The 24,105-nt window shown below is 31.5% G+C and overlaps 1 protein-coding gene across 2 annotated transcripts; it reads right to left on the minus strand.

Annotated features, from left to right (window-relative positions):
- Positions 1-15,962: 15,962 nt before the first annotated feature.
- LOC130893261 (solute carrier family 12 member 8) lies at positions 15,963-23,565 on the minus strand. 2 transcript variants are annotated; one of them, XM_057799215.1, is made up of 10 exons: positions 23,235-23,565; positions 22,989-23,179; positions 22,450-22,630; positions 21,034-21,179; positions 20,061-20,295; positions 19,568-20,004; positions 19,221-19,505; positions 17,866-18,003; positions 16,416-16,594; positions 15,963-16,266 (listed from the first exon to the last, which is right to left on the minus strand). In XM_057799215.1, exons 2-10 carry the CDS (start codon positions 23,169-23,171, stop codon positions 16,104-16,106), a joined length of 1,947 nt encoding a protein of 648 aa, XP_057655198.1. In that variant the 5' UTR covers positions 23,172-23,179; positions 23,235-23,565; the 3' UTR covers positions 15,963-16,103. The 2 variants fall into 2 exon arrangements, with proteins under 2 accessions (XP_057655198.1, XP_057655206.1); XM_057799223.1 differs by having other exon boundaries at positions 15,966-16,266; positions 21,034-21,092; positions 23,235-23,487.
- Positions 23,566-24,105: the final 540 nt, after the last annotated feature.

Here is a 24,105-nt window from a genome sequence, read left to right on the forward strand (position 1 = left end):
AGATTCGTATACACAGCGAACCAAAGGATCTATTGTGTTCCCCTTTTTAGCTGCGATACTGAAGAACCCAGTGTTTACAGCTGATCTATTAATCCCACTTCTTTTAAAAAGTCTAGAATATGGAATGCTTCAATTGCCAGAGATCTTCGTCTTCTATTTCAAACGCTTCGTCTTTTCTATTAGATTTTCAAAACTTGAAACTAAACTTCTAATAGATATGTAATGTTTGTGCTTGGGACATTTGAAAACTGCCAAATTACGAGAAAAAAATAGAGGAACCTGTATAAACATGGAGGAGAACACTGCGAAAGATAAACTTAACATAAAGTGAGGCCACAGAAATGGTCAAAAATAGAGAGCAATTGAAAGTCATCGTCAACAAAATTGGACGGAACCGACAAACCTAAGCATGGGGAAAACGATCTCATCGTTTTACCTTTGCTCAATTGGGAGCTATTTGACGATAAGCTAGCATTACAAACGTTTACAAAGCAGTTATTGCTAGCGAATATCTGTTACATCTGGTACAAGTTCCTTTTAAACAATCTTGGTTGGCGTATTATTTCGAAAAAAGCCTACTTTGCGGTTTATGTTTAAATTATTGGTAATATTTCAATTGTAGGTACATTAAATATATTTCTACTCAGTATTATCAGGTACTTAAGAGCATTTTAAACGATTTTCAACTGAACTGGATCTCCTCAGATCATCATTTCAAACTTCTAGCGTTATTAGTTAACAACGTGTTATAAAACAATATATCTCTTGATGAAAAATTAAAACAGATTCAGACAGTATCCAGTGGTGATTGAAAATGAATACGCCCCCCTGGGGACAAAGTCTTGCGTGCCCCCCGTCGTAAGTCACACAGGTTCATTATTTACTGACTGCCGGGCCCTTTGCAAAGTCCGACCTAGGAGGAGGGGGACAGGTGGGGACCTATCTACGTCCTTCAAGGTCACAATATAGATCGTTCTTTGGGTACAATAGAAATGAGTCTCTCATTTTTTTATTTTAATATTTATGAAGTTTGTTGATGTATTCATTTTTTAGTATAAAATTAATGGATAAACCTTTGGAATATTATTTTTCTATTCATATTTTGTGTTCATTATGCTGTTATGTGAAAACAAAAAGTCGGTTACTATAATATGGCTTCGTTCCAAAACACTTTGTGTCGTGACTTTATTTAAACACACTGTACCGAAAAGTAGATACTATATAATATTAACGAACTGTATTTTTAACATATTCGTCTTTACGCATTTCTGAAAAATCATTTCAAGGGTTTGTGTGTCTGTGTGTGCCAATCAAACGAAAGATAAAGCCGAAGCGTAACGTCAAATAAAAGCCATTTCAATATGCATCACTGAATAAATATGAATTGTCAGATTACATTAGGGTTTACATGGGTCCAATTTTAGTTAAATCTCTTGTCCGTTTTCAGCTTTTCACTAGTTTGGGGTCATATATTTGTATAAAAGGTCAGTTTGGCTGCTATTATAAAATACAGATCTGTACTAGATTTTGAAATCATGTGAAACTGTTTATCCACACTTTTAATTATGAGTAATGAACTATCATAAACAGTTACCTCTACTTATAATGGTGGTAACATTTTAGAAAATATTTCAGCCATTTGATTATAAGCAAGTTGATTAAGTGAAAATATAATTGTAAACTGTTAACTGTGTTACTATGGATTTTCATAATTTCATTACTCTCTTATTCATAAAGATAGACTATAGAAATGAACAAGGCACAATATGGGCTCGCGAGGTGGTTCTTTATGCCGGCCCTGTCCGGCTGCAGTGGAGTTTTGAAATTTGGCGAATTCGCGCGACGCTTTAACATTTTTTTATAAATGGCGGAAGCACATTTGATGTGTCCTTATGGAACTTTTTATTAGAGCGGGAGGTTTACTTATAGTATTTCTTCTAAATAATTTCTAGGAAACTTTATTTATTTCTATTTGTTCTAGAACTCTGAAAAATTTTATTTAGGTATATAAATGATTTGTGTAAACGTAGTTAGTTAAGTTTTAAATAAAATTAATACCTCTAAATGATTTTTTAGGTTTTTTTAATAATTTTTGGAAGAAAGATAAAATTTGACGTTTCGCCTTTTTTTTAAGTCAAAATATGATATTGACACTGACAATTTGCGTATTTATATTAATCAATAGATCGCCTATATCAATGAACTGAATAAATTATTTAAGTCTTTTTTATAATTTATAGCTTTTTCGTTCTTATGAATGCGAACCATTTTAAAAAAATCTCTTTATCATGTTAGATTCCGTTTCAAAAATTTTTGAATCTTTATAATTGAATTTATGTTGTTTTGTTATTCCATGGTTCGTTGATACAGTTCGTTTTTTTTATCGTATTGATGAACTTTTAGTCTATTTTCTAATTATTGAGAGGTCTGCCCTAAGTAGACAGCTTCACAATTAGTACAAGGCACTTGATATATAATATTACTTCTTTTGTTTTTTAGTGTTTTAATTTAGTGAAATATTTGGATAACGTATAATATCCTTTATGACTAATACTAATATCATATTTATGATAGTTGTTGGGAAAATCCTTGTACATATGGTAAGGAAAAATGTTTTATGTTTTGATATTTTGTTCCTGTTCCGTTTTTTAATAGATTATAGTGAAAATAAGAAAGTAAGAAATTGTTTAAGTGATATTTATACGTAAATTGAAATAATCTAAGAATTTAAATAAATTATTTAAGTTAGTTAAGTGTTAGTGATAAGTGAATTATCACAAGTTAGTTAAGAGTATTCTATAGTGTGTAAATAAATTAAGAACGTAAAAGACATGGTTTATTAATTCACCCCAAGAATAGAAAGAGTGTAAATAAATACGAAAAACGTTACATTATTAAATATTCACAGGTCGTAGCGAATTAAAGATGGTTTGCCATGTTGCCGTCAATAATTAGATGATAGACAGATAATAAATTTATTTAGTAATTTTTCCCTTCTATAGTATCAATATCGTGCGTAGTTGATTCTTTCAGTTACGTCCTTAAAATTAGTCATGCAATTTTAGGGTTAACAAACATAGCCTCCAGTAGGCATTGTGGCCCTTTGCTCTAATAATTTGATGAACATGATAATTTTCCCTCCTACTACCGTGAAATACCGTCCTTCTGGTCTTTTAATCCACATGAATGAAACTTTTAATGTTATACAAACAATCCATTGTTTCCTACAACGTTGCCAGATTTTTCACATAATTATTAATACATCGTTTTTCATTAATAACATTTAATTTTGAAAATTTTTAGCAAGAATTCAAATTCATCGTTTATTGATTTCTTCAAAAAAATATCAATTAATGCGCCTATTTGATGAATCTGTTAATATTTTTGACAAAATAATTTGTGGTCATTATAAAGAAATATCATTACTTTGAAACTTTTGTTATATAGGGTAATAAATCCATAAAAATTGAATATAATTGGTTATAGATTTTTATTTGAACGATATTTTCACTTTTCCCCGTATACATGAAGTTTTGATGATGTCAAAATCATTTTGGCAACAATGGATGAGCGTTTCTCTGTCATGACGTGTAGTTGACTGATCAAAATACCGAATCTTCTTCGGTCGACTGGTTTAATTGTGCCTCAAGAGTTACACTGGAAATGTAAATGAGATTTCGAAGCAGAGGGATGCAAGTATTTCGTAAAAACACCCTTGACCGCAAGATGGATTGATCCCGTATTTATGGGATGCTATTTAGAATAATGTAGAGTCATTGTTACTTTGGTTTATTGAAAAACCGGAAATTGGTTTATTTGTATCCGTAAAAGCTGAGTTATTCCGTTTTTTTCTCCCTCTCGATTCTTTTCTCTAGTATTTACATGTTTGTTTTATTTCAATGCTTTGAATTAATCATGTTTGAGGCTCGGCTGAATAATGCAACATATCCTGTTACTAATATTACATTAGATACTGCTATGGCGTCGGGGATAGTGAAAAGGTTGTACAATAAACTAAGTTCCATCACTTATCATCATTAAAACAATATACATGAAAATATTCACAAAAAAAGGGCGCAATTTCGCTAATACCTCGGCGATTGTGATCTGATCGCTTCGCTGTCACGATACAGAATGAATTTCGATTCCAAACGCCTCACCTGGGTTCATGTAAGTATGTAAAAATAAACATGTAAAAGGTATGGGATTTTCCCAAAAAATGTATCAGGGATATTGGAGAGGATTAGTTTAATTGTATACTTTTGAGACATTAAGAAGAAAGAATTTCCTGGATCAGGTATCAGTCAGTCAGAGGTGGACGGGTTATCGTTTTATTGAGGAAGTTTGTTCGAGTATCAAGTATTTCTAAATTCCAGGGGTGTGGTCGCTACACTGTTAATCACATGATGGGTGAATCGAACAATTTCCATAAACAATTATTTTTTTTTTTGTAGAGCGAGGAATACTCCTATCGATGCCTTAAATTCACCCAATTACGATAATCAAGCATGATAAAATCTTTATCTCATTCTTTGATTGTCATAAGAAGTTCGTTCCACCTGAACAGACTGTGAATCAGGTATTCTATAGCGATTTAATTGATAAAAATTAGAAAAGAGAGTGCGTGGACAAATGTGTCACAGGTTTTAGTTTCCAGAAAGATTCCAGTGTTAATCGCTTTCTTCTTCTCTTCCAAAAGTTAAAAACGTTGTAAAAGGAACGCATTTTAAATCGATAGAGGACATACAAACAACTGTAATGATGATGCTGTCGGAACTTCCAGTGAAAGACTTCCAGAACTGCCATAACGCCTGGAAAGATTGTTGGAGTTCGAACGGAATAATTTTATAATAAACAATTGTTAGACCTTGTATTTTAGACAAATTTTCAAAATTTTTGCAGTCAGTTCTCAAAATTCCATATTTTAGTCGCAATAATCATAAATAACTAGAACTTTGATAGATATTCATTCTGAGCATAAAAAATAAATTAGGTAATTTAAATTTATTTTGAGATAATGGTATAAACAGCCATGAAATAACATTCAAATTAGTGGTGGTAATACATATATCTGTGAGCAAATTTCAATGTCATATGAGGGTTGCTTTATAAGTTTTTATAAAAAGGAAAACAGAAACAATTTCGGAATAAAGTTTCATAGACTTTTGGAATATTTTATACATTTTTGCATACGTTCAAACCAATTTTGGGAATTTTTCATGGATTTTCGGAATATTTTATACATTTTTGTATACGTTCAAACCAATTTTGGCAATTTTTCATAGATTTTCGGAATATTTTATACATTTTTGCATACTTTCAAACCAATTATAGTATTTTTTTATAGATTGTCGAAAGATTTTATACATTTTTGCATACGTTCAAACCAATTTTGGGAATTTTTCATAGATTTTCGGAATATTTTATACATTTTCTTTCCTTAAAATAATCGGGTGATTACCATTTTTGCACTGCTTTTAAACGTTCACTATCAACAACTTACTCAGTCAATTTCTTAATTTATAATGGTTTTGTAATAACAAACGACAATGTTCGGGGTACCAAAACTCATTAAAAACTTGACAGGCAACCCTCGTATAAACAATTTAATCGCTCGCGTCGTTGCCAAACGTTTCTTATTGACGATGTCCTGCTTTTATTCACTTTTTATTATCAACAAAAAATACATTATTGGAAATTAAGTGGATGTACGGGTTTTAAATGTTGAATATTGTATATATAAGAAAAATAAGGCGTAATCGATTTATTTTCTTTACCCCAAATCCCAGTTAATAGCTTCCAAATGACACCGGTGCTAAAGTTTTCGAAGATAAGTCCGAATATCAATATAAATTATAAATCAGATTGCAAGACCACTAAATAACCAAGTACAAGCACCAGCCACGAGTGAACGTTGCGGAAGCTGAAGATACCATCTCTGTCCGAGAAAAATATTACTCAATATATCATCTTGGCTGATGACATCGATTTCAAGACCCTGCCTTGCTAAAGTGGCTTAACTTCTATATGACAAACAACAATGAAAAATTGAGAAAAGCTCCTCTAGCGAAATACCTGCTGCTATATTATACCGAGTTTACAAATGTAAAACGTCCTAGCAAAAATAAAAAAATAATTCTCAAACCGCAGAGCCGACATTTCGAGTCGGATTACAGCAGCGGCGGCGCTTGAAATAAAATTTAATCGTATTCAAATTTAGATTGATTGTCGCGTTTATAAAAAATGATCTCATGCACCTCACTTAAAGAACACATATTAAATGATATATAATTTATCTATTGTATTTAACTGTTATCGTTGGTAAACGTACGTGGAAAGATGCAATTTAATCGTCCAAGTATCAGCCGTGCAGGCGACCATATAATTTGGCAGGTTCTGTTAGAACACAGTGTAGTACTATCCCTTTCGTGACGCTAAACTTCCAAATAAAATATCTTACTGACAACAATCGAGGAATAAGTTTGATGTCGATAGACAGAAACAAATTTTTTTGTACGAGCTTATTGTATAATTATTATGGAAAAATTTATTTTTGCCAATTCCTAGTCTTCATTTACTTTATTACCCATATTATGTTAACAATATCAAGTCCAAACAAGTGGAAAATGTATAGGGATCAGTTATCTTTCATCGTTGCTGTTAAATATTTGCTTTGCGAACAAAAAATCCAGATCAATCTCTGTGAAGCCATATTAGTGTGTAAAGTCAATTAAATTGTGCCGCGCCTTGTTCCGTTTATTTTTTGATGCAACTGCCTTAGTAAGTTTGTAGATACCACGTTCACTGTTACTGATTACTTAAAGTCAATCATAAGAATACCCTGCAGTCCAAAAATATTGTAGCCATCACTTTTTTTGTGCTTTTCGACACCTTTGCTTTTTTTGGCAATGGCTCTCCTTTCCGATATCACTACATGGAAGCTCTTTTGAATGTTGGATCATATAAGATCATATTTTCTTCATCCATTACAATTGATTGGATTACACTTTCTTGGTACTCGCTTTAAAGTTTTAAAAATTGCTGGCAACATTCTACTAGACGCTGCTTTTTCACTGCACTGAGAATTCGAAACATCCATTTTGCACTAATTTTTGACACATTTAAATGTTCATAATGGATCCTTAGAACACTTGTTTCGGAAATGCCTTCTCCTTATGTTCTTAAGCTTCTGTCATTTAGAACAATTTCAGTAATTTAATGTTTTCCGTTACAGGACCTTCTAATAATTCTCGTCCCTAAAGAAACAACTTACACTAATTAATTATTGAAAATGATGAACACAACTCCCCGTGAGAATCCTCCATTCTGTTTGGGATTTTTGTTGGTGGTTTTCCTTCTTTAGTCAAAAATTTTATAACAGCGACAAACTCAATTTGAGACATTTTTCAAAACAACTTGACGGAATGATCGTTCGATATCTACTATAATAAAATGGATAGAAGCAGCAAATTGAAACTTTGTGTAAACTTGTTGAGACGTGATTGACACGTGCATGAATATTTTAGCGTACGCACTCACTATTCAATATATCAGACCAAGAACTCTTGGAACGCAGTACATATATTGATAATAGCTAGAGAAATGTTGATTTCTACAAAAAACGAGCAAAACTTACACATTTTCCTTTTGATGTGTTCGTTGAAGTTTTTAAGAAGCTGTTCACCCATGTTATAATAAATTTCGAAATTTGATACGGTACGAGGAAATGGATACGTTGCATAACGATGATCGAACGTCACCTTTGTGATATCGAAAAAAATGTTCTAAGGATCCTATATGAGAATTCACATATGACAAAAATTAATGCAAGGTGGGTATTTCAAAAAAGCAACGTCGACTAGAATGTTCGCGATTTATAAAGCTTAGTCGCGAGGACCATAATAGTGTAATTGGATCAATTATAATTTTTGTATGATTCTACATCCAAAAGAGAGTCCATGGAGCGGCATTAGAAAGGAGAGCCCGCGCCAAAAAAAGCACCAGAAAAGTTATAGCTACAATATTTTGGGATTGCGGGGTATCCTTTTGATTGATTTAAAGGACCGTTTTTTCAACCTCCGATCGCTCTGTTCAGACGACTGCGAGCTCTCGTTCTACACACTCCGTCATTGTTGACATTCAGGCGTCATTCGGCGTTGTGCTACAGCCACGTGAACATGTCCGCCATTATTGATGCTCCCTCTAAGTGTGAATTGCGAAGTGTGATTCATTTTCTACAGGCTGAAGACCATAGCGCTACAGAAATCCATCGGAAAATGAGTCGTGTGTATAGGGAAAACTTCATGAGTGAATGGTGTTGACAGTATGGTTAAAAAAAAACAGCAGATTCACCTGATTCACCTCTACGAAATTTCCAGAAGTTTCAAGGTCTGTTCATTGGCGGCAACTTTATTTGAAGAGGGTATTGAAAAAATTGTCCACAGATATGACAAATGTCTCAATCTCTTCGATGATTATGTCGAAAAGTACCAATTTTTTGGTAATAAAATTATTGTTTTATACGAACTTGTCTTTTATTTATAGCCTATTGGAGGTTGAAAAAAAAACGGCCGTCGTACAACCGTGAAAGCAGCATATTACCCAGACTTACTGAGTCAGTTGAGTCAAAGAATTATATAAAAACGACGCTGCAAAATCAACCGAGAATAGTCACTGGACATTGTGTATTGATAGCGATCATGTGATTTATTGAAATTTTATCAATAGATTCTGCATATAAGTCGAGCGTTATTTAAGTTTCACTTCTGACGTTAGTTTTTGACTAACGCATACTATTTCTTCGTTTTATAGATCGATATAGTTTTTGTGATTCCTAAATGCTTTTGATCTAACGATGGGTTTGTCTTTAATTTTGTATTAATTGAATCAGTGCGTAATTTTTGCTAGTAGAAAGTCCAGTCCTGGGCTAAATATATGGAAATAAAGCAAAATGGGTGAAATCACAATTATTCGATTGTACAAAAATTACGCATCACTGTTGAATAATTGAAGCGTTTTTCGAAATGGATGTACCTAACTGATGTAATTATAATTTATGTTTTTGCTTAATTCCTAATTGTATGGGAACCTCAAGACGTTTTGTCCGCGATGGAAGTCGACATACTCATTTAACCAATAATAGTAGATTATTTGCAAACTTTTAAATATAATTAATACTCCACTATGCATGCGTTAAATTTGCAAATTGTTTGCAATTTTACACGACATCATTTGCATTTTGTTGAATGGAAATCTAAAATTTTGTAATTTTTATCGAAATTAGTAGTTGCCATACGAAATTTGCAAACGAAATTAGCTGCAGATCCATTAATTTTGGTACGGCATTATCAAACATTTTTTATTGGCCTAGTGGGCCGCTCTGTGTATTAGTATTAGCGTGCTACTGAACATTTCGAACAACTTGTCACGATAGTACCCTCTAATTTTAACCAAATTTATTTATAACAATGGACTTTTAACTTTTTGTTTTTATTTAGTATGCTTCCAAAGAGATCGCATGCAAAATATTTTTATATGAGGTTAATTGTTTATAATTCTCTTATAAATTTAGTGAGTGAGTTTCATTAGTTCACCTTCTTCTTCTACCATACATCTTCACTTACAGCGTACAATTACCTACAATTTAACAAAAGTTAATATTATACAGAAAACTGAATAATGTCGTTTGCCATATTTTTTCGATGTTGCCCGAGTCATCTTGGTGAACAGAGTACAGGTCCACTAGAACACATCGACCAAACTTCTATCTTTACATATGCTTTCATTTTAATAGAATCTTTCATACAACACTAAACTTTTTCTTCTGATGACAAACTACTCTCACTCTCTTTTGTGGTCTTTTTCTGAATCTTTTATGGGTACCAGTAAACTATTCTTCTATACTTGCTACATTCTAGATATTTTCGTATCTTGTTCATCATACTAAATCTTCAATACTTCTACATTCTAGGATCTTACTTAGTATTATAACAAAATGAATGTTTCCTTCATTTCTCTGTATAAATAAATTCCTATTTCAGTTTAAGAAGACGACTTATACAACGAAACAAATTTATTACTTTTACTTTTCCTAATACATCAAAGATTATGTCAAATATTAATTACATATAAACATTCTATATTTAGTCAATTACTACAAAAAAATTATAGAGAGTTAAATTAATAAAATAATCTTTCGATCTTTTCCTTGTAAGTTACTTCTGGAGTATATCCCTATATATAAACCATTGAAGCGACTCTAATATCTCGCTTAAATTTCGATAAAAAACCTTTCGCCATATCTAAGTGTATAGTATAATCACAGATTTTCCACTACTACGAGGTCTGGCTATTAAATAACGAGAGTGCGCGCCTAGAGGGCGCTCTAAACGGGTGGTGTTAAAAACGAATAGTGTCTTGGGTACCTAGATATTTTGTCTATGGACGTCCCAAAACACGTTTCCATCATTATCATAGTATTTGTGCAGTAGCGGTTTGAAATGAATGTGTTTTTTCCTCACCATGTGTGATGAAAAACAGGAGCAACGTATTATTCTCAAATTTCTCATTAAATTGGAAAAAACTCTATCTCGTGCGCGTGGTTTTGAGTGATGTAAGCGCTTTAGTGAGGGCCGAGAAAGCAAATCAAAATACAAGGCAATGTTGATGGTTTTTTTCGATATTAACGGTATCCTAATGATTGAATGGGTTCCAGAGGGTCAGACCGTCAACCAGACTTACTATTTATCAGTTTTGGCAACATTACGAGAACGAGTTCGAGAAAATCGGCCCGATTTTGCATCAGGACAACGCTCTTGTCCATAACGCGCTATCTGTGAAGCAGTATTTGACTAGTAAGCGCACTCGAACACCCGCCGTACTCACCGATTTGGCACCGTGCGATGAAAGGGACTCGATTTGAGTCTATGGAGGCGGTAAAGCAAAAAACGGCAGAACTCCTAAATGCACTCACCAAAGAAGACTTCCAGCACTACTTCGATCAATGGAAAAAAAACGTATGGAAAGTGTGTTACGAGAGGAGGGGAGTATATTGAAGCGGAGCATTTGAATGAAGATTATTTTTTTTGATAAAACCCTCTTTCGTACCAGTCTCATTTAATAGCCAGACCGCGTATTCATCGTATTTGATTGAGTTCAGAAGAGCTGCACTCTATGGATAGTCTTATGTTGCTTCAAATTCTCAATCTAATATCGAACAGATTTCGTTGACGTTTTGTATACAAGGAAACTCTTTTGATCTCACCACCATGTATCACAACATAAATATGTGGTCCATAATTTATCCCGATCTCCACTTTCATACCAAAATAATGATTATAAACAGCTTCTTCCAAAAGAGAAAACGTTATTTATCCACAAAAGTAGTTATCCACCATTTTTCTGACAATCATAACAAAAATATTGGTCATAATAACATTCAGCTAGATTATGGAGAGTAGAGGTAAGGATAAGTATCCATCTGTGTCCATCTGTAAACAGTTAATTATAGTTCTAAGAGTCACCAAAATAGCGCTAGTGTAGCAATTATATATTTTATGTACCAATTTCAAATAAATTTGTACATTAATAGTGAAATGTTTTTCTTATTCATTCTTCTATTCGTGGGGTTAATTAATAGACACTGTCTCTTACGTTCTTTATTTATTTAAACACTATATGCACCCTTAACTAACTTGTAATGATTCACTAATCACTATACTTAAATAATTAGATTAAATTTTTCGATTACTATCTATTTCGGTCTGTTTACTACGACTATTTATGATAAACTGAGCTAAGCTGCGCCACACAAACTAATTATATATACCAAAAGAATTCTAGAAACTTCTAGAAAATAAAGGAACAAAACAATATTCTATAGTTATAGTTATGTAAAAAGGTCCGCCCGCGCAATTTTAGAATTCCATAATAACCGGACAGGGCCGGCTTGAGAACCCATTTCGCGAACTAACAATAGTTATAACATTCAAATAAGAATTTAATTTATTATCTTACTCTAATCATGTCCATTTGCCACTAAAGCGCCACCTTAATTTTTAACGGACACTTTTTGATACACTGAGATGGTTTTCATTACTTCTATACTCTATAAGCTAAATATATTTGTATTTTGACAGTTGACAGGTGTGTTAATATCTAAAATCAAATTTTCTGTAAGTATAATAGAAAATATCACTTGTAACTTTATTGGAACGAGATAATTATTTTTATAGAGTTTTTTGTGTGAAAGAGCTTTTTAAGTAAACTTTCGTAAAAAAGTCCAAATGATTTTATTGATTTAGATGATTGTTTTAAGTATGTATTATGTATGTATTATACGATGACATATGACAAAGCTCGGAATGAGCTATTTTCTTTCTAAAATAAAATTTTTCATTCATAGACAGCTACTCAATAATGGATAAATTATTGATAAATTCAGATGTCCTCTTCAAGATCTCAAAATATTCTACACTCTATTCTAATTCACGTTTGGATGTCATTTATAATGCCCAAATGGCTTTAAGTGCATAAATAATAGTATATTCATATGTCAAAATACTTTGATATATGATAGTATATAGATTGTGATGGGGAAAGAATGATATCGGAATAATATTTTCGAATGTTGAGACAACTCTCTGTAATACAGCATCTGTGGTGTATATACAATAGGGAAGAAAGTATTAAAACATGGAAAATTCAAATTGTTACAATTAGATCAAGTAACTGTTATCAGACTAAGGGTGGAAACGTTTTATAAATTTCGGTTTATTTTTTTGTACACCTAAATGGCCATCAAGTAACAGTGAAATTGTTTTTCTCGTAAGTATAATTCCCTGAGACGAGGGTCAATCTTAGGTGTTTACAGAAGCAGACCACCAGTCTCGAGAAGTCTGATAAATTTTTATCTATCCTCTGGGAACGCATGTTTCTGTTTTTTACCTTCTTTCGATATAAACGGGATTTTGTACAACAAGAGTGACGGCGTAGAAAACTAAGGATTTCAGTAATCTTTGTCCTTTGTCAATAAAATTCGCTTTGTAAGAATAAACATAAAAAATAAATTACCCAAATACGTTTGAAAATACGTTAACACAATATCTATCTTATTAAAAAGACTTGTATTATTCACATAGCACAGTGATTGAACACAAGTAATTGAATGTCAACATAGTCTATTGTAAAAATTTAATATACGACAGATCAAATTATATTTTATTAATTTACTTAATACATTATTATCACTTAATTCCGAAAAAGTTTTCTCCTTATTCATTCTAAGGACTTGTTAACATCTGTCCTTTTTATTAACCCAAAATCTATCATGTTTCTCCATATAATCAATTCTATATGTTATTCAATTCAATCATTTTATATAATTTCATTCTGGATTCATGTTTTATATTATCTTGTAGTCGCATACTTCAAGCCCTACTAGATATGTAAACAAATATACTGCCGTTAGTATAGTAAGTTGACTACCTCGTAGGTGATTGTGAAAAAATATGATTAACTTTATATGAAAATAATTCATCTACTTTTTGATATTTCATGACTGATCAGTTTTTTTGTGACCGATTCTCTTTATTTTTATTACATTTATTTATAATATGAAATTTTACTTGAAGTTAGGCAAGCACCTTTACGATTACACGTGAACTATGTTGCCGAGCTCGTGGGGAATTTTGACAAAATATTTTTATATGAATATCTGTAAATTTAAAATAAAAGTATTGATAATCGACAAAATAAAAATATGATCGATAAGATATAATAATATACTTGTATACCGAAATATATTAACAGTATTTTAGTCCTTATTATGGCACAAACTGATGCCCTATAGTACTATTGAGTAAAGTTTGATTTAGAGATATATATAATACCTTCACTCTTGATCAGATCGATGTTTATTCAATAAAAATTGCATTTAAACAGATTTTGTCGATTTATTACGGGACAAGCCATTAGTAAGACGTCGATTCATGACACTTATCACAAGATGGTAAATATATTTACAAGGATGTGTAAAATATGTCACTAAGTTTGTTAGGAATTTTGATCAACCCTGATGATATTTGGTTTTTGTTTGTAAAAAATAAAGTGATTATTTGACTAATTCTTATGAGCAGCGTTATTTATAGGTTACCGATTATTTAAATTTTCTTATTTTTTGTCTTTTTACATTTAAATGAGGTTTTAGTGAAGAGCAGTGATGAAGTTTCATTATACAAATGTGTTTAAAACAAAATTAAAGATAAAATTGCCAGTAATTTTCATAAATTTTTAATGGAAATAATTAAAATAAGAGAACAATCAACTAAAATTGTGAAATGATATAGTTGTATTTGCCTTTTCAACATTCAAATGACTTATTGGTGTAATAATTTATAAAGTTTGTAACTAAACTGGTTTTAGTGGAGAACAGTGATGGAGTTTCATTATACGAATGTGCTTACAACATAGTTAAGGATAAAAATGACAGTAATTTTCAGAAATTTTCAATGAAAATCATTAGAATATGAGAAAAATTCACCAAAATTTTTAAATGATGTAGTTTTATTTGTCTTTTCAACATTCAAATGACTTATTGGTGCTATAATTTATCAAGTTTGTAACTAAACTGGTATTAGTGAAGAGCAGTGATGGAGTTTCATTATACAAATGTGTTTACAACAAAGTTAAGGATAAAAATGCCAGTAATTTTCAATGAAAATCATTAAAATATGATAAAAATCAACAAAAATTGTTAAATAATATAGTTTTATTCTTCTTTTCAACATTTAAATGACTTATTGGGGTTATAATTTATCAAGTTTGTAACTAAACTGGTATTAGTGAAGAGTAGTGATGAAGTTTCATTATACAAATGTGTTTACAACAAAGTCAATATAATAAAATATGATAAAAATCAACTAAAACTGTGAAATGATATAGTTTTATTAATTTCACACTCTTCCATACATTTTAGTCTGGTTTTGTTTACTTTTTTATCAATAAACAATTAATAGTTTGCTTAAATAAAAAATGGATTATCTACCTCAATTTATAACAAAAAATGTAAAAGAAACATTTAAAAGGTTTTTTTAAAATTTTGTTGTTACAGATTTAAATTTTTCATTTCTTGATGTAACCCCCTTTGTTTTTATTATCTTGGTGCACAATATCTGTTAAAATTGCGACAAAAAATCGTCATCTAGTAGGTTTCCGGTTTTCAGGATATTCCAAAGATGTGAGGTTGGCCAAATCATCAGTTTCAGTACATTACTTTCCAATTCTTTCAAATACTCTTTCCACAGGTTCGAGCAATGCTTGGAATCGTTGTCATACTGGAAGATAAACTTTCTGCCGATCAGCTTCTGGCCAGAATGCACATTTTCCTTAAATATTTTTTATAGCCTTATGTCTTTCAAAATCTCTGCATTATTTACCAGGTTTCCAGTCTCCTTCCTACAAAACATCCCCAATACATCAGCCCCTGCCGTGCTTTTCAATCGGGATACACATGGATCTAACATCCGTTTTTTTGACCTGCACCTAACCACTCTTCTCTTAGACCCAAAAACCTCATACTTTGGCTCATCATTTGATTTTTATAGTGGTCGACGGAAATTTATATTTTTAAACTAACATCGAGACCTACATTTCGATATCACTAATTTGAGAAAGGAGAATAATGTAAAGAATTGCATGATTTTTGCAGATATATACAAGCCTTCAGTGAATGAGGGTTAATTTTGCTTACTTTCAACACGTCTGAGAGGACAAGAAATGAAAGCTAGACTAGTTAGTGTTCTAAAAAATCTAAAAAATTTTAAAATTCCACAACACCAGACAGAATATTCCAGTAAGTTGTTAGACAATGGTACCTGAAAATAGTTTTCTGAAAAGATATGGTATAATTTAGTGTTGTTCCATAGTAAATGTTTGGGTTAGTTAAGAAAAATTAAAAAAAAATAATATAATAAATTAATAATTTAATAAAATTAGTGTATTGCAAAAATACATTCACATGATTTTCCGGGTTTCTACAAATAAATATATAAGTCATTATCTTAATACTTCAAATGTTAAAAAATCTTCTGCCGAGTTGTTTGTTTTTAATCATCAATATTAACTAAGTGTCCTTGGACAGTAGCTGATTGATGATACCGTCTTCTGTTCGAAAAATCTTCGTTGTCCTCATTTAATTGAGAAGACGTCACGTCTAAACCCGGGTGCACTGGAGTTACGATTATTTGTTCATAATCCGTAACTCTCCGTCTAAAAATACAAACTCATTTAAAAAAATCTTAATTATATTCTAGAGAAAATGACTTGTATCATTTATAAAAATATAGACAAAAAGAGGAAGACTTGTACACTGGAATCGATCAGTTTTATTAATCAAGAGTACAAAAGAATTTGCTTACCCCATGCATCTGAGGATTAATGTTTTTAACCATCTAAAAAAATGAAACTCAAATGCTATACCAGGTTTTACAGCAGGATTCGCAGTTCCTATGTACAACCATACTAAGAATACTACGCTCATACAAGCCATTGCGTAATACCAATTCACTAAGATCATTATAAGTATTTTTAAGGCAGCCTAAAAACATTGTAATCAAATGTATAATACAATTACACGACTTGGTCCTTCGAGCCGGATATAAAATGGTAAAAGACTAGAAGGCCCAGAAATTGTGTTTTTAAATGTTGGAATAGTTGTACAAAAAGTATAAATATAACAAACCAATATTATTATAACTGATTTATATTCAAATATCAAAAATGGTGAAATATAAACTACTAGTTAGTAAACTACAGGATAATTTTTATAATATTTTTTAAATTCATTGTGGATTTAACTATTGACCACATTTTTCCATGTTCTTAGAAACAAAAAAAACAACAATAATTGCTTTCCATTTACATTTAAGTGAACTAAGACACTCAGTTATGAGAGTATCTTATACTCAGAAACTGATGTCACTGCTCAGTAAATAAAAGGAACGCGTGATGTGAGTTAATATTCTGAATAACCACATAAAATTCCCCATTATCATTGGTGATCCACCGTCGGTTAGTCGCAGTGAAAGAAACGACATAACTGAGATTATTTACATCACTGACTGTTTGAAATCATTTATTATTGTATAATTTCTTGCTTATTTTGATGACATGATTTGACAATGTGATGTCTTTAACCTCACTTTCAATCTGAGTTCAGAAAACTCACTAAAGCAAACAATCTCAAGCTTGTGCAGATTGCTTGTAAAAACTCAATTACGTCTCACTTGTGACACTTGAAAGGAACGAGTATTGAACTGACTTATGACGTTACAAGTGAGAATAATTTAAAACATTAAAACTTAAGAACTGCATCCATTGGAAAATTGGAAGAAGAGATAAACGAAGGGATTGAAGCAGCTTGAAGATTGGAACAAGAGATAAACGAAGGGATTGAAGCAGCTTGAAGATTGGAACAAGAGATAAACGAGAGGATTGGAGGAGCTAGAAGATTGGAACAAGAGATAAACGAGAGGAATGGAGGAGCTAGAAGATTGGAACAAGAGATAAACGAGAAGATTGGACCAAGGGATAAACGAGAGAATTGAAACAGCAGGAAGATTGGAACAAGAGATAAAGAATGGAAACTGCTGAGGTAAAGGGAGCCCATGTAATGACTCAACTGCAATATGCCTTACAACTGAAAAGGTAGAAAGGCTTCAAGATTAAGTACATTTTATCAAATGAAAATAAGATAATTATATTTTCCCTGTTATATTGTAAGATATAGAAAGGTACGTTTTTTCCAACACTTAGTAATGGGGATTTTTCAAAACAAAAAACAATTGAAAATGTTTGACATATACTTACACCGAATAAAGACAGCCATCGATTACATAAATTGGAATACCAATTTTTTTGTTTAGAATGGATATTTATTTTTGGAGTTATCGGTGTTTGTTCACTATTCTCCTCTGGACTACTGACAGAATTTGAACTTGATTCACCCTAGAATATATATGCACAAAATTATTGAGCTTTCTAATACACTGTTTACCATCACCATATCCACACTCACTATTACATGTTTGCTTCTTCAAGCCAAATATGAACCTATAAAAGGCTCTAAAAACTATCGTTATTGTGAGTGTAGTGTAGAGATAATAAACAATGTGAGACATAACACTAAAGTTTCTGAAAATCTCAATTTTTTAACCCTTTCGCAACGGACAACGAATATATCTTAATTACTGTAACGCAATATCCAAATGGTTGTCATTTAAATCGAATCCAAGACTATCATCCAGTTAATCCGTCCTTATATGACGGTTGTTGAACCAGAAGGTCATTGAAAAATTTATAAGGTTATTTATAAGCCACAATTAATCAAAAACGTGTAATTCTAGTCAATTAAACATGTTAATATAAATAAGAAAATTTTGAAAGTAAACATTAAATCAACTGATGTCAAGGTACTTCATGACTCAGCTGAATAGATATTGGACAATTTTTATAACAGTTACGTGTACTACTGTCACCGACGTGTTCACGGTAGTCAGTACTATAAGTTGTTATTAATTGTGTAAATTGAAAATATATCAGGGATTCTGAAGATATGGTTTTATTACTTTTCCACAGATTGGAGATCTTCAATTCATACAAAAGTTTCCTTAGAAGTTTTTCATTTGAATGTTATTTGTGGGTTGTTGGAAAGGTATGTTCAAAGAGATATTTTAAACTAGTTACATAAAATACTTTTTCTGTTCTTCTTTGGCTTAAAGTGCCACTAGCTGTTGTTTTCGCCAAAAAAGGGTGAAAGAATGCCACTTTCCATCATAGCTACAGAGAAATCAATAAAAGCTATAAGGCACTGCCAATATTGAAGAGAAGAAGAGAAGAGAAGAGAGTGGCGATATATGTGTCAGGACTGCAATATAGGTTTAAGTCCCTTCTTTTGAGACATACCATGCTATTAAAATCTTATGATTTGTAGGTAATATTCATAATTTAAATAAAAATGCTTGTTTGTTGACTAGGTTATTGTATTTTGAAATGTATCTATCTCTAATTTCATCTCTGACGTCAATATCAATACACCCATCTGTGGCGTCTATCTATATGATCAAAATGGCATCTTGAAAGGGTTAATAGAACAAAACAGATTTTCCACTGGTATTTGAAGAATTTTTATACATGCAGAAGGATAAATGTGCCGTAATTCTTACTCTGAGGTTTTTATGTCTTGTGCGTTCTGGAAATAGCATATCTAAATCACTGTCTTCACTAATTGTCGGTTGGACCCTCGGTCTATGGAATCGTTGTTCTCTTTGATGTTGTATATCAAAACTTTGTGCAAGAGCAAAGTAAGCGTAATCAATACAAGCGTATGTTAGAAGAAAAGGCATAGTTACAATAGGAGCTAAAGTATTGATTTCCCCAATAAATATAAATGTAAACGTTACAACTGCTACAACAGCCATTGAATATAAAGGCACTTTATTTGGTCCTCTCTAAAAAATATAACAAAAAAAATTATACCATCAAAATAAATTAAAAGTGATCTAATACTTACTCCTTTCCCAAGAGTTCCAATTCCTGGTATAACATTTTCTAACGCTATGGATTGAAGAACTCTTGGTGTACCGTACATAGCTCCTAAACAACTGGACATAGAACTAACATAGAGTCCGGCTAAAAATAGAACCCCAATAACTGAAACATCTTCAGCAATCATGAAATTGGTGGCCAGTACAGCTCTGGTACATGTCGATCCCAAAAATATTACAAAAACGAGGTAGAGAAATGTAGCTGTGCCAATAGCGGCTAAAGTACCATTTGGAATGTTTGTAGATGGCGCTTTTAAATCTCCGCTCATGTTAATACCCGAGAGAACCCCTGTTATTGTTGGGAAAAATACACCGTATACTGTGAACCAGCTATACCCCTCGGTGTAATTGGACCACATGTTTTTTACAATGTTGTCACTCACCCAACCTTCAACACCTTTATCTACAAGAGGACAAAATTTAAGTTCCAAGTATTAAATGTAAAAAATGTATGGTTACCTTCTTCTGTATGTACAAAGCTGCCAACCATGAAGTCAAGTCCAGCAGAAAGCAATATCAGTAACAAAATAAATTGTAATTTAATGACCCACTTAACTCCAGCAACATTAATAACACTAAGCAGAAGTACAGCTGCCATGGCAATCACTCTAACTGTCCATTTTGATTCACCAAGACCTACCAATTCAGCCATAGATTCTCCAAAACCAAGAACATTAAGGGCACAACCAACAGCCTAAAAATTACAAACTTTTTTTTGGTTTTCTTCTAAAAAAATTGAAAATATGGGTATATATATATATATATATATATATATATATATATATATATATATATATATATATATATATATATATAGAGAGAGAGAGAGAGAGAGAAATGCTTTATTGTCAAAAAATTGTTATAAGTTGTAGAAAAAAGCTTGTAATATAGTGAAGGTATGTGAAAAATCAAATGGTATGTATTTTCCCTGGAGATTTCGAAAATCATATTAGATTTTGATTAGGAGGTGTGATTGTCCAGAAAATCCAATTTTTCCATGATAGTATCTGTGTTCTTCTTCCGATTTTTATATATTATATTTGCATTCTAAAACTGTAGATACTATGAATTTTTATAGTGTTATTTTGCAATGCAATTGAAGAAATTCCATGGGAAAATTAAGAAATGTACACGTTTTGTTTATTAAGTGAAGAGATAAAGCCATTGATATCTCTCAAAGAATAGGATATATTGAGTTTTTTACACTAGTATGTCAAAAATTTTTTGAAAACTTTTGGGTTTTCTACCAAAAAATTGAAAATACCAGTTTTTGGTATAGTTAGGTGCAAGGATATCATATATGTTGAATTTCTCCACTCCTGTTACATTATGAGCGTATACTGTATACTTTGTAAATGGTATTTTGTACACATCTCAGATCAATAAAGACGATTTATTATTATTATTATTATTATTATTATTTACATCTTACCTGACCAAAGCAGTACAATAAGCCAAGCGATCCCCCAAATCTTGATCCAAGAGTATGGGCTACAACAAAATATACTCCTCCAGATTCTATTCTACATCTTTCACAAATTCCTACTGCAGAAAGTACTGATATTAAGGCAGTTAACACTAAAAAAATGAACAATAAAAAAGTAGATTAGGGTAGAGGTAGAAGCCTTTGAAGATGATAAAAAGTGAAAAAAACAATAAAAGTAGGATGAAACCCATTGGAAAAGAGGAGAATATCATGAAAATGAAAGGAAAAGTAGTTTATGGGCGAATTGAGGTCGGAAAGTGGAAAGAGGTGAGTTTTAAGGGTAAAAAACTGTTTATCTCGATTTGTGGTAAGTTGCAAGTTGTATGTAAAAAAGGTAAATAGCAAATTTGTAATTAATGGAAAGATCTACAGCTTTTGTATTCACACTTTTTTCACATAACCTTAAAATTTATGTGAAAACTTGAAATAACCAGGTTTTTTGTTTTTTTTTACCTTCTACAAAAAACTTTTATTGCCCACGAAATTTGGTAAATAAACACCTTATTTTGATTTGATATCTAAAAAGCACACTAATTTTTATTTGTTGAATTCCCTATTTTCCGATGGTGTAAAAAATATTACTATTACAATGGTAAACTTTCTCAAAGGTAAAAAAAGCGAAAAAAACATCCAAAATTTTTTTTTCTTCATTTGTATAATTTTTAGATATTTCTTAAAATTTTACACTCTACTTATGTTTATCAATGTAACATAGACTCTCATGTTTATTAGAGTGTGAAATTCTAATAAAAATTGTACAAATGTACAAATTAAAAATCAATAACTTGGTTTTTTTAATTTTTCACGTAAATTTTGAGGTTATGTGAATAAAGTGTGCATACAAAAGTTGTAGATATTATTATTATCTACAACTTTGCCATTTGACTTTTTCCTATATGACCCTCTTCTCCTTCCCGACATAGTATCCGCCCGTAAATAATTTTTACTTTAATTTTTATTATATTCACCTCCTTTTTAAATAGATCTCAACCTACTATTATTTTTTTTGGTTTCAAAAATTATCAGTCTAAAGTTAAGCTGTTGACTTTTTATTTTTATTGTGCAACAAGCTGATATTGATATGTAAATAACCATCATCAAACCCTGTCAATCTAACATTTTAACAAATATTTACTATGCAAAATTCCATACATATTCAACTGTTGATGAAAATTGATATTTATATTTGTAGTTGATTATATTATATAGACAACAGTTCTATCTACATACATTTGGAGATATCTGAATGAAATTTATGTAAATCTTTCTCTACCCTTCAACTATATTGATTTTCTTATATTATTTATCAATTTAGAGCATTAAAAATACCATAATAACTATATAAAAATGCATTGCATGTACCTGAGAATAAAATTATAGTAATACCACCACAAACTCCAGCTTGTGCGACAATCCATCCAGATCGTAAAAATACTATCACCCCAAATATGTTAATCAAGCAAGATGTGAAAACACCATCCCATGTCCCAAACAATACCGGCTGGGATATAAAAAAATTAGATTTCCACCAAGGTACGTCTCCCTGAAGCAAAATGGTATAACTGTTCATGACCATAACACCATGCATTTATTACAATTCACCTCATTAGGAATTTAAAATGGATATTTATTATTTCTTATCAATAAAACCATCATAGTATCACTAAAGTACAAATGAATTAAATTTGGTTCTGATCTCATTTGGTACTAAAATTCCAATACTAAAGCTTCAAATCTGGATATTAAGTTTATCAAAAAATGACAGGTTATTATAAATATATACACATATGTTCGTTTCAATGTATTTTTTAAATTTTATCTTTATACTAATGAGCTGAATGCAAATGATGTTTATGACTCTAACTCATAAAGTTAATCACAATAGAATAAAATATGTTTACTTGTTCCTCTGCAAATAATTCATTAGCTCCTGAGGCTTGGTGACCTCCAGCCCCATAATCATTTGATAAATCAACAAAACCACTTGTGTTGCTTCTAACTCTGGCTGCCTCTGTACCTAATCCAAATCTGGACCAATTAATATCCTTATTTCTAGAATCTCTGTTGCTGTTTCCGTTTTCCATTATTTTATCTAAAGAAAAATCTTAAGTACATACCATACGTCGTGTGAAATTACTTAAACCCACCTTCTTAAACTGTAGATGATTCATAAAAATTGCTATTAAAATATATTAAGATATGTTATGACTTTGGTCATTGATTGATGTATTTATTTCTTATCTCTATAAATGTTCTTATCTACAAGTCTTAGCTAAAATCATGTGTATTTATATATTCATTCTTAACTTTTTTGGAGCCTACGTCCTTAAAACTGAAGGGTTTTTACATTTTATGACAACTCAACAATCGTTACCAAAATTACAAATGTCACAACATGCATAATGTCAAGTTAAATGTCAAAACTATGTCTGTTGCCCTTTTCACTTGCGACCTCTACATAAACGTACCGAATTAAAGAATACTGTGCCTCTACTGTCGTTATCGGATAATTAAGGAATATTTATCCAAATGCTCGATATCGTATTTACACAGATATGTTTACTTTGCATTCAGAGACGCATCTAGCTCACGTAGCACCCGAGTGCAATCATCACCTTTGCGCCCTTTAGAACCTATGCGTACTGAGTACTGTTAAAATGAAATATGTACAAACAGCACTTCAAGTTACCAAGAACTGCCTGTGTAGCAAACAAACACCTTGTGAGTACTTTTACCCATTTTCAAAAGTGAAGTTCAAATATTTGTCCGAAAACAACTAGGTGAGTACACTGTCTCGCATCAAGCTTCCCATGTCTGTCCAACATCTTCACTCTAATTTAAACCTTTTGTCTATCCATAAATAAAAAAATTGGAAATAACTTAAAGAGTTCAAATGAAGTAGTGATTTGGAATGTTCGACAGTTTTAGTTTGGGAAGATAGATGCAAGATGAAATGCAAGGTAATCTTAACCTAACCTAATCTCAACCCAACCTAATGTTAACCTAACTTGACCTCAA

This window comes from Diorhabda carinulata, chromosome 1 (assembly GCF_026250575.1).
Source record: "Diorhabda carinulata isolate Delta chromosome 1, icDioCari1.1, whole genome shotgun sequence".
In the NCBI taxonomy this organism is placed as follows: domain Eukaryota; kingdom Metazoa; phylum Arthropoda; class Insecta; order Coleoptera; family Chrysomelidae; genus Diorhabda; species Diorhabda carinulata.